Source organism: Chlamydotis macqueenii, chromosome 1 (assembly GCF_036417535.1).
Source record: "Chlamydotis macqueenii isolate bChlMac1 chromosome 1, bChlMac1.mat, whole genome shotgun sequence".
In the NCBI taxonomy this organism is placed as follows: domain Eukaryota; kingdom Metazoa; phylum Chordata; class Aves; order Otidiformes; family Otididae; genus Chlamydotis; species Chlamydotis macqueenii.
The window spans coordinates 74,176,898-74,188,325 of NC_141556.1; the positions used below are offsets into that span (position 1 = coordinate 74,176,898).

General features: G+C 43.1%; 1 protein-coding gene across 1 annotated transcript in view; it reads right to left on the reverse strand.

Moving 5' to 3' along the window:
• ETNK1 (ethanolamine kinase 1) overlaps positions 1 to 10,205 on the reverse strand; it is a 35,708-nt gene extending 25,503 nt beyond the window's left edge. Inside the window, exon 1 of the mRNA XM_086756634.1 lies at positions 9,934 to 10,205. Within this exon, the coding sequence (XP_086612760.1) occupies positions 9,934 to 10,089 (156 nt within the window). The 5' untranslated portion in view covers positions 10,090 to 10,205. The remainder of the gene's footprint in view (positions 1 to 9,933) is intronic.
• Positions 10,206 to 11,428: the final 1,223 nt, after the last annotated feature.

Genomic DNA, 11,428 nt, shown 5'->3' on the forward strand with positions numbered 1-11,428 from the left:
CCACCCTCAGTGTAAAAAAATTTTTCCTAACATCTAATCTAAATCTACCTCCCTCTATCTTAAAACCATTACCCCTCATTTTATTACAACAGGCCCTACTGAACAGTCTCTCTCCATCTTTCTTGTAGGCCCCCTTTAGATACTGGAAGGCTTCTATAAGGTCTCCCTGACGCCTTCTCTTCTCCAGGCTGAACAGCCCCAACTCTCTCAGCCTGTCCTCATAGGAGAGGTGCTCCAGCCCTCTGATCGTCTTAGTGGTCCTCCTCTGGACCCTCTTACATAAGCTTATCATCACAACAATGCCCATGCTATATCAAGAGAAGAATTATGTGCTTGAGCAGTATTACCTAATTTGAACAGGTGGTACTTAAATGTGTTTCAAGTATGGCTTGTAAATCACAAATTACACTTTTATGAAAGAATATGTTATATTATAGTCTTCCCCTTTGTAACTGTATTGTCACAGAACTATTTAGATCAGAAGGGACCTCCTGTGATCATCTAGTTCAACCTCCGTGCTCAAGCAGGACCAACTAGAGTCAATTGCACAAAACTCTGCCCAGTAAAATCTCCAGGAATTCTGGAGACTCTACAACCTGTCCTGGCAACCTGTTCCAGTGTTTGACCACCATTACAGCAAAAAGAAAAAGAAAAAAAAAAAAAAAGAAAAAAGAAGTGTTTTCTTGTGTTCAGATAGAATTTCACATGCATTTTATTTTGAGCCCATTGCCTTGTCTGTTACTGGACACTGAGAACAGTCTGGCCCCCTCTTCTTCGTTCCCTCCCATCAGATATGTATACATATTTATAAGATTGCTGCAAGTCCTCTTTCTTTCCAGGCCAAATAGTCCCAGCCTCTCCTCATATGAAAGATGCTCCAGTTGTTCAGTCATCTTCATGGCTGTTCGCTGGACTTGCTCCAGTGAGCCTCTATCTTTCTCATACTGGGGAGCCAAGAACAGGACACAGCACTCTAACATGGCAAATCAATAACAAAGTATTGATTCTTAACATATTTTTACACAAAACCAGAATTAACTCATTAAAAAGTTTAAAGATCACTTTGCAGAAGTTATTTGTGTTGAGCTGTCGATCAAGTTTAAAAGTATCTTGTCTGTCATAGTTAAATGAAAACTTCTGAAATGTAGCATTAGAAAAAGCTCTTATCCTGTCATTGCAGGGCCAAAAGAAAAGTGAGAGTTCTGTTGAACTAAGAAGCATCAAAACTAGTAAGTATAAAATTCACTACCTTCTTTGAAGAAAAAGAACTCTATTGTCTTCATTGAATTGTAAAGGTGGAAAACAAAATAGGCAATAATTCCCCATCTTACAACATCACTATTTCAAATCACTGGAACTTGTGCAACCATTTTCTACTTCTTATAAAACAATCTCCTAAAGAAGATTGCCTTTCTCTCCATGTGAAATTGTACTATGAAAAAGACAAGGCTCTGAGGTCAGAAACAGTGATACTACAAAAAAAAAAAACCACCAAAAAAAAAACCAAAACCAACAGATGTTAAGTAGTGCTAATGCAAAGAAGAATTTGACTTGCTTACGCTGTTTAACAGAAGCTTCTGGCCACTGTACAGCTTTTGTCATACTGCACAGGTCTGTTATCCCTTTAAAACAAGTCTCATTAGTGTTAATAAAAAGAAATCTAAAACAAGGAAATTGGACTCCCTCAACTGATAATTTATGAACTCTATTTCTTATTAGCATCTATTTGTAACATGCTGCTGTAAGTAATTATTTACACCCAGGAGCATTTTGGTTATTGCTTCTTAAAAAGGCAGAAGGGTTTGCTTACTTTCCTAATACCACAGAATCATAGAATAGTTTGGGTTGAAAGGACCCTTCAAAGGTCATCTAATCCAACCCCCCTGCAAGGAGCAGGGACATCCCTGACTAGATCAGGTTGCTCAGAGCCTCATCCAACCTGGCCTTAAACGTTTCCAGGGATGGGGAATCCACCACCCCTCCGGGCAACCAGTACCAGTGTTCTTCCTTATAAATTTACCTCTTTCTATTTTAAAACCATTACCCCTGATCCTATCGCAACAGGCCCTGCTGAAGAGTTTCTCCCAGTCTTTCCTGCAGGTCCCCTTTAGGCACTGGAAGGTGTCCCCACAGCCTTCTCTTCTCCAGGCTGAACAGCCCCAACTCTCTCAGCCTGTCCTCATAGGACAGATGCTCCAGCCCTCCAGCCTCATCTTCATGGCCCTCCTCTGGACCCGCTCCAACAGGTCCATGTCCTTCTTATGTTGGGAGCTCCAGAACTGGACGCAGTACTGCAAGTGGGGTCTCACGAGAGCAGAGCAGAAGGGAAGAATCACCTCCCTCGACCTGCTAGCCACACTCCTTTGGATGCAGTCCAAGTCCAGGCAGATGATGTCTGTTGCTCATCCCTTGTCTACCAATGCTGTAAGCCCATTACAGAAGGCCACCAAATTGGTCAGGCATGATTTCCCCTTAGTGAAGCCATGCTGGCTGTCACAAATCATCTCCTTATATTCCGTGTGCCTTAGCATGGTTTCCAGGAGAATCTGCTCCATGATCTTGCCAGGTGAGACTGACCAGCCTGTAGTCCCCCAGGTCTTCCTTGTAGAAGACCTACATTACTCAGAGCAGACAATTTCCATATTCCATTGTAAGAAAATCTCGTTTTCTACTAGCATTTTATTAGAATGCCTTTATCGTAGCATTTAAATAATCAGCTTTGAATGCCTTCCCTGACACCTAACCTCAGACGCAAAAGAGCAGAACAAGAGTTTTATAACAAAAGCATCAGCTGAGTGGCATAAACACGGAAGGGACTCTGACACAGATAAGATCATGAGTAAACTCTGAAGGTCATATGAAAGAAAATGGAAGAATCTACAAAATGTTATGAATAGTAAGTAGAAAATTCTGGAAATAAAAAAAATACAGAGTCAACAGAAGTCAAGAACACAATGTGATGCGTTCACAAATCCAGCAGCAAGATTCTAGTACTTTTGTGATCTGCAAAAAGAAATTAATTATTGTGATATGTACTTATGTTGTATTAAGTACTTCTTTCAGTGAGGTGATGCAAAGCTAAAACTAAATCATGGAAACATTTCTGGAAATGGTATTTATACTGTGGCCCACAATCCAGTGAGAGACCTAGCTTGAAGTCAAGGCTTTCTAGCTCTTGGGAACAAACAGAAACTGTTTACCGAAACGCAGAGCGAAGGTGAGAAAGTTACAAAAAACCTTGAGTTACTCAAATGCAGTTTCCAAAAGCAATATGTGGTAGAAGTAAGACAGGCCAAGTGAGTCCAGGAAGAGCAGAGAAAACTCAACCAAGACATGAAGTATCTTTCAGACAGAGTTCACCCTAAAAGTGTTCTTATCTGCAACAATCAGGTTATCAGATTCCCGAAAAGGCTGACCTTACTATTCCAGGTATTCAGAAGAATGAGAACAAAGTTACAATCATGTGTAACAAGCATGAATAGGCAGGAATAATGTGTCATGGGGCAAAGTAGAAAGCACTTATTACTCACAGAACAGATGTAAAATGAAGCAGCTTTTTTTTCCTTCTAGACTTTTATTACACCCATAGGAGGAGAAATACAGAAAGCAGTATAGTACTGCTGTAGAAACAGAACAGTGATGTGAAGTTTCAGCATAAGCAGGGATTCCCCTTATTCTGCTGCTGAACCCCAGATTGCACATTAAGATGTCCAGAAAGGAAGAGACTTTTAATACACAGTGCTTTAATGCTCACAAAACCTCAAGTTTGTATTACAACATGCAACCTTTTTTTTTCCCAGAAAAGGATAGTCTATAAAGGCACATCTGCAAGTATACATCTCTCAAGAATTTCGTTTTTTGAAACAAGGCTAGTCATTTCTCCATCTCTTCTTTCCGCAGCTATTCAGAAAACAAGGGCAAAGTACAACTACTGGAAAATGCAGGCCTTCGGTAAATTCTCATATATTCAGCAGGGCTTAGAAGAAATATCATTCAAAGGTCTCCAAGCTCTGGAGTCATATCCTCTAGATCATCACACTCAGCAGCTGAAAGCCACTGTCTATGTGATTTTGGTGGTCAGATGATCATGAACAAGACCATTTGGCGTTAAAAGTACCAAAGCTAGCAGGGTGCCAGTAAATTAATGGCACCATTCTACAGCAAATATGGCCATAGGCTGAACTAGCAGTTTTCTGTTGACCTCTTGGAGTGCTATGCCATGACAGCACCATGGAAAAAGCAATACTACCACTACCTATGCTAAACAATATCACTTACATATTTTTTGGCTATCAAACCATCATCCCTGCAGCTTCAGGGAAGAAACTCAAGGGTCTTTTTTGTGATGTGTGGGGTTTTTTTTGTTTAGGGGTTTTTGGTTGGGTTTATTTTTTCCCTTAAGGTCTTAACAGAAGTTTCACATCCTCCATATTCTCAATATAAATACCATTTTAAATTACATTCAAGAGTCTATTATAAAATCCTACAGATACACCACTCCTTGCAAGGACTGGTTCTGATCTAAATGTGTGACAAGAAGAGAAAGCTTTTTTTCTTTATGTCAGAAGAAAACCAAAGATAAATTACATATTTTTTGTATTGTTTATGAATAATATTCTATCTGAAAACAGTCAGCATCAGGTAACCAGTTAAGACTTTTAAAGTGGTGAATTGGTTTAGATAATACTGGTGAAAACTGTTACAAATAAATTAAGCTAACAGATAAGGGGTCTAAGATTTTATTCTAAATCAAGTAATTGATATGCTGCTCCTCCCTCTGGGAGATTTTGACATGAAATGGTCATGTTAATGCAGGGGGAAAAGAAACAGGAACTAAACCATCTTAGCTACCTTCCTTTCTTATGTTACGAGTCTATAGCATAAGTTATATGCCACTACATAGCCAGATGCAAGCTGTGCTTAAGCAAATATTGATTCTCTGCAATTAGAACTAGAACCATCAATATAAACACACCTATAAAATGCATAACTGGATTACATCATGCATTGTAATGTGGCACATCAGTTACATAAAACATCACCACACGATTGCTGCTCCACCCACTGATACCACAAAACACCCTTTACAACAAGGGATCGATATTATCAAGCTTCATCAGAAGCTTAACAAGAATGGAGAAACCAACCCAGCCTCAAATGACATCTAATATTGCCTACATTTCCCATTTACTGTGACATGGCGTTCAAGGTACACCTCAAATTACATTTTTTTTCCAAAACACATCAGCAATGCAGAGCGTTCTGCAGCTCTAACTTTTCTTATTCTTTCCTTCAGTCATTACTTCCCCATTTAGAGGTATTAGCACTTCAGGATGTTAATCTGTGAACTCAGTCCTTTCTCTTTAGGTGGTAACTGCTTTCACAACTGCTGAACAGCATGGTGCCCTAAAACAGCTAAGCAATAAAAGTCTCTTGAAAAATGTAATGACGCTGAGATACAAAATAAAAAGTCAGTTTACTTTGTTTCCCAGAGACTTTTTCATTTCCATTCAATTATTTCAATGCTTTGAATCCCACACTCAATCTGTTTAAATAAACTGGAATATTTTAACTAGTTTAGAAATCTGAAGATAATCGTAGTTTGTCAAAAATAAAAGTATCAAGATTGACACAAGCAAGGAAATTAGAGCAGCAGCCAGAAAATACTGCCGGAAGAAAAGCTACTGAGCTTAAGTCAGGAAGAAAAAGCAAAGAGACAGGGAGAAAAGCTAACCTGGTATATGAACAGAGAGTGAAGGATGCTGCTTTGCTGGTGAAAGTACAATTCTCTATAAACATGGCTCTGCCTTGTATGTTCACATCTCATAACTACAGGAAACAAATTTTTGCAAAGAATTATAAAATGCTGCAGTAGTAAAGTCATGCAAAGCGTTGATAAATGCAAAGACATGTACATCTTGCCAACAAAGACACAGTACAAACTCCAAAACAAGCAAGGTCCAACTTTTTCAGACAATAAAAAAAAAAAACCAAACTTAATTACACTTATTTGGAGACAACAGGAGCTTGCAGGATTCAGGGCGGGTGGGTGGTTGGAGAGTCTTACTGAAGAATTTGATCCGCTTTGCAAAACTGATCTTCCCCCCCATCCCCCACCTCAGGTATGGGTCAGGATAAGAGCACTGTTTGCTAGCAGATCATTTTTATGGTTTTAGATCTCAACGACTTTGCAGCTGATTTTTTCCACACATATCATGTTGGTCTATCCAAATAATGGTGTAAATTAACACTATTAATATTAAGCTTTTTCACCAATATAAACAAACAGCTTTTATTCTTGATGTTAAAGATTACTTCAGAATGGAAATAAATACAATTGTTTTTCCCGCACCATAACATTACACTCCAGAGAGGACATTATGTATTAACGTACTGAATCCTTCATTATGACCAGACCTACAAGACGTAGGGTCATGGGACAAAAGCATCCTGAATCTTCACTTACTGAAGCGGTAACTAACCTTCCCATACCATAACGAAACACTGATCTGCCTTCAAATATAACACAAATGAATCTCCATAAAAGAGGAAAAATAAAAAAATTCTTAAGGTGTGCAAGAGATTCCAAACTGTGATTGTATTTTTGCATTAGGAAGGGTGATACAACCTCTTTAAGCTAGGAAAGAGAGTTTAAACAATTAAGTTCTTATGCTTCTTTCATAAAGAATTGTTCAGAATATAAAGATTGCAGTGTCCACTGTCACAATTCAAGCTGCTTACTAACTCAAAACAGGGTTTGATAGAGTTTTGAAGAGCATCTTTGTTTATGAATTTAAAAAAAACCTGTTTCCCATGTTCACCACAGCCAATTTCTGAATTTAGCAAGCAGTGACTTTTTCAGCAGGAGGCTGGAATAGAGGAGTCCAGAGATCCCTTCCAACTTGAACTACTCTACAATTTTATTACTAAAATCAGCTGTTACAGAATCAAAAGTGACTACTGCAAAAAAAAAAAGCAAGCACAATTTGTTTTAAAGACATTGCTTTCTATTACTGTAAAGCAGAGAACAAACCTCACAAATTTAAGAGTTAGAAAATAACACACAGTTCTACGCAGCTCCTAGTACATCCTCAGATGACTACTGCACAAAGTATCTACATAAAGATCAGCGTTTAGACAGGAAAGTGTTCTTTCTCCTTACCAATGTAAAAGAATTTGAATATTTGAACTGTTCTGTAGTGATAATATTCACATATAACTTGAGATAGAGAATATACATTACAGTAGAGCCACGTGTGATTCAGCAAATAATTGGCAATGCATATGGATTCTATACTTTCTGATAAATAATACAAGAATAACTTATGCACTGAAGATTTAAATTTTTTTCATCCTCCATCCTACACTATGATGCAAAAAAAAAATAAGTTAAAATATATTAATTATTTTAGATGCTTGTAAGTCTTACAGAAAGTGAGGATTAAGCATCAACATTTTCTAACTACAGTGTTTCAAAATGGTTTAGCTGACTAAACAATTTGACACACAACAGTAAATTTTTGCCAGAGAAGTTAATTAACTTTTAAAAGTCAGACTCTGGACTCTTCAATTTCTTAGTAATTTTTTTAACCCACGAAGTATTAAGAACAAAGGTAGCCAACAGCAGTTCAACAGAGGAAGTAGTAGTTCATTCCACCTATCAATGTTCTTTGTCTACTTTGCTATGACACCGCTGTTTCAGATTAGTCAAGCGTATTTTTCCATGCGATACGTGATTCTCATTTTCACCTCCCTCCTAAATATATGCCCCTCTAATGAGAGGACTCCCAAGGCAGACCTTCTGTTCCCTCCATCCTCTTAACAAAAACACGTTTCATTTCAGCTTCTTACTCTATATCACGCATGTGCAACTTGCGTGTGTAACAGACTGCAGCAGCAACGGCAGTAATGCAACCAGTTTCAAACCACACACATTCTTGCTTCTTATGGACAGACAGCAGTTTAAACACAGGTTAAAGAGTTCTTAAAAAAAAAAAAAAAACAACAACAATAAAAAAGAAAACTAAGCCACTGAAGAGCTTCATGAATAGGATGCTCTTCTGCTGTTCAAAAGGAGAAAGAAAGTGAGTTGAAAAGTTTTGGTTTTAAAGCAACTTGGTTGAAACAACTCTCCGACAATTTTTACACAGAAACGTGTAACCCCGTACAGTAGTCTACTACTTTACTACTGCATGACCAGTAAAATGAGTTCCTGTTCCACACCAATGGCACTGGTGGTTTTTGTTCTGTTAATTGCTCCTTTGGAAGCGGGTAACAGAGGAAGGAAGCAGCTTTTTTTTTTTTTTTCTCTCCCTAAACCTACTAGAACTTTCTCAAAAGGTTAGAGTCATCCCTCCTTAATAAGAAAATGATTTGGTTTCATTGATTAGCAACTCTGTATGAAAGAAAGAAAAATATTCTGTTGAGAAGTACCCTCATTAGAGAGCTGAAAAAACAAAAACGTGTTCAACTTCAGGCAGTCCTGCGAGAAGCAGGGAGTTGGACTTGATGATCCTTATGGGTCCCTCCAAACTTGAGACATTCTATGATTCTGAGAAATGTAACAACTTGCTTAGTATTATTACACGTTGTAAAGCTATTTTCATTGCACCTCAAGATGTCGGGACTGTGCTTAACTTACAGCTATAGTCCTCAAAGAAATCGCTTAGAAAAATCTCATTAGCTTTATTTTCACACATGTTGAATTCCTTTTTGTATCAAGAAACTTCAAAAATGTCAGTCAATTTACGTGCTATTACCTCAATGTGCTCAATTTTTCTATGCAAATGAGTTCCAGCAGCTCTCTTCAGAAGAGCTTCACTAAAATAAGACACTTCCACATATTTATAACTGCTGAATCACACAGTTTAAGAGCATACAATAAAATACTGAACTGAAACACAGGCTGCAACTGAACTCCTATTTTAGCCAGGTAAACTGACTGAAGACTTGCACGGGGCCAGGTTAAGTATATTCTAGAAGCACAAAAGCAGCCAATCCTCAAGCAGATGACTCGTCATAAATATGAATAACTGCTCACCTAGAGAACGCCACAGACCGAGCGGCGATACTCCTGCCTACGGCCAAAGACTGTAACAGACACGAGTAAGGTAGCCGACGGGGCTGATACTTACCGAGACACCATCAGCCTAAACCCAAACCCTGTACCGAACCCAGGGCATGCATTTGTATTTATTTATTTATTACATGCGACGGCGCGGGAAGAGCCCGCCAAGGGCTTCGCCGCCCATGGCGCCCCGGCAGCCGTTACCTCAGCGGCCGTTACCTCAACGGCCGCCCCCCTCCGCGCAACGGCAGCGCAGCCAGCCGCCCCCCCCTCCTCCTGCCTTTCCCCTCCTCTGCCTCGGGGAGGAGGGAAGGCCCCCACCGCTTCACGAACACGCCCTGCTCGGCACAGACCCGGCGAGGGTGAAGCTCACGGGGCCCTGCCCTCCCCTTCCCCTCCCTCCCCGGCACCGCGGGCCCCGTTGCCTGCGGCAGGGCGGCGGGGACACCAGCCGAGGGCGGGTGAAAGAGCTCTCCACCCCCCGCCCACGGCTAACGGGGGGAGCCAACTTTCAGCGGGGAGGGCACGAAAGGAGGAAGAGAGGAGCGAGCGATCTGTGCAGGAGGAGGCCGGGGCGGGGCGGGGGGGGGGGGGGGCGCAGGGGATGCTGCCGCGCCGCCACGCCCCGCCGCCAGGCTGCCTGGCAAATGGGGCTCAGCGCAGGGGGCTGCACTGGGAGAGCGAGGAGGGAGGGGGAGGGGAAGGAAGCGAGGCGGCAGCTCCCCCGCACAATGGCCGCCCGCCCTCCCCCCTTCCTTCCTTCCTCTCTCCCTTCCCTTCCCTCCCTCCCCAAGCCCGGGCTGCCGTATTCCCCCACCGCGGAGCCAGGGCTCAAGGCCCCGGGACGCGCCTGGCCTTCTCCGTACCTGCAGCGTCACCTCCTCGGGTCTCCAGTGGGGCCGCAGGCGACGCAGGAGCTGCAGGGCGCCCTGACGGTAGCCGGGCCCCTCCCGCTCGCTGACCGTGATGTCCAGCTTGGGCACCTCCGGGGAGCCGGGCGGGACGTGGATGTAGTTGGACATGGCGGTGGGCGGGACGGCAGGCGGCACGGGGCGACAAGGACGGACAGCTCTCGCTAACCTCTCCTCAGCGGCGGAGCCGGCAACTGAGGCGGAAATTTCCACTTCGGCTCTCGATAAAGCGCCTCCACCTCCCTCCCCCCCGGCTGCAGCGCGGAGCATCCTGGGAGAGCGGGCGGAGCCTAGCGGCGCCCTGCCCTCCGCCTCCCCGGCCACCCTCACCTGCCAGCCCGCCTGCCCACCCGCCCCTGCCGCTTCCCCCTCAGCCCCTTTCCGCCGCCGGAGCCCAGGGCCGTGAGGCGACCGCTAAAAGCTCCCCGCGGCTGCGGACGGGGAGGCGTGAGGGCGGCCGGTGCGGGACGAGCGGTCCCCGGGCGAGCGGGGCGTGAAGGAATGCGGCCGGCAGCTGCCGCGGCGCCTCCCAGTCGACGGCCGGGCAAATGGCTGATGTTAATCAGGCACCGAGTTATCTGCTGCGGTTAATTTTTTGGCTTTTAATGTCGGTGCCAGCCTTCGTAACGGCCCGCCCCTTTGTTCCCCTGTAGGGTGTGTGTGCGCGCGCCTGCCGACCGCCCGGCTCGGCGCTCCGGTTCCAACCGGTTGCGGTTCGGTACCGTTTGCGGTCCCCGAGGGCGCCGAGAAAGCGCCCCGCTGCGCGCCCGCCCTGGTTTGGACATCCCCACAAAGATCATCCTCTTCAGCAGCAGTACGGAACAGTTGGGCTCTTTTTTCTTCTCTTCTCCTCCCCCCTCGCACCCCCCCCCCCCGCCCCCTTTTTATACTGAAAACCTTGCTGCTTTTAAATTGGGAAGAAAAAAAAAAAAGCCCAGACTATAACACAGCGTTTTACCAATCAAGGAAAAAAAAAAGGAGCAAATCATCCTGTGTTTTTAAGAAATATTTTCATGCTACCCCCAATATTCCTATGAGTACCTGCCTCCTGCCACATTCTGCGATCTTCCCATGTAGGAAATGATGAAGATTCAATAAGTTCCTCTGTCATGGAGCAAGTTTATTAAGTTAGTCTAAGACACAAGAAGTACACAGATAGAATAATGGCCAGCCTCTTCCCTAAAGAGTTGTTACTCTAAATAGACCCAAATCTCGGGAAAGGGGCATAACTTAGACTCAAAATGAAGAATGCCACGTGGGAAACAGCTAGTTCTACAGGTTTAATTCTCATTAATTACATGCACGTTCTCTCCAAACGTGCAGTGCATTAGTAACCTTCCCATTGTGACATCCAGGAGTTGTGAAAGTGAAAGTCTTTTACGAAGACTGTGTTGTGAAAGTCTTTTATGAAGAATCGCTGTTGTCTTGTCACTGAAGGGTTTTGTATGAC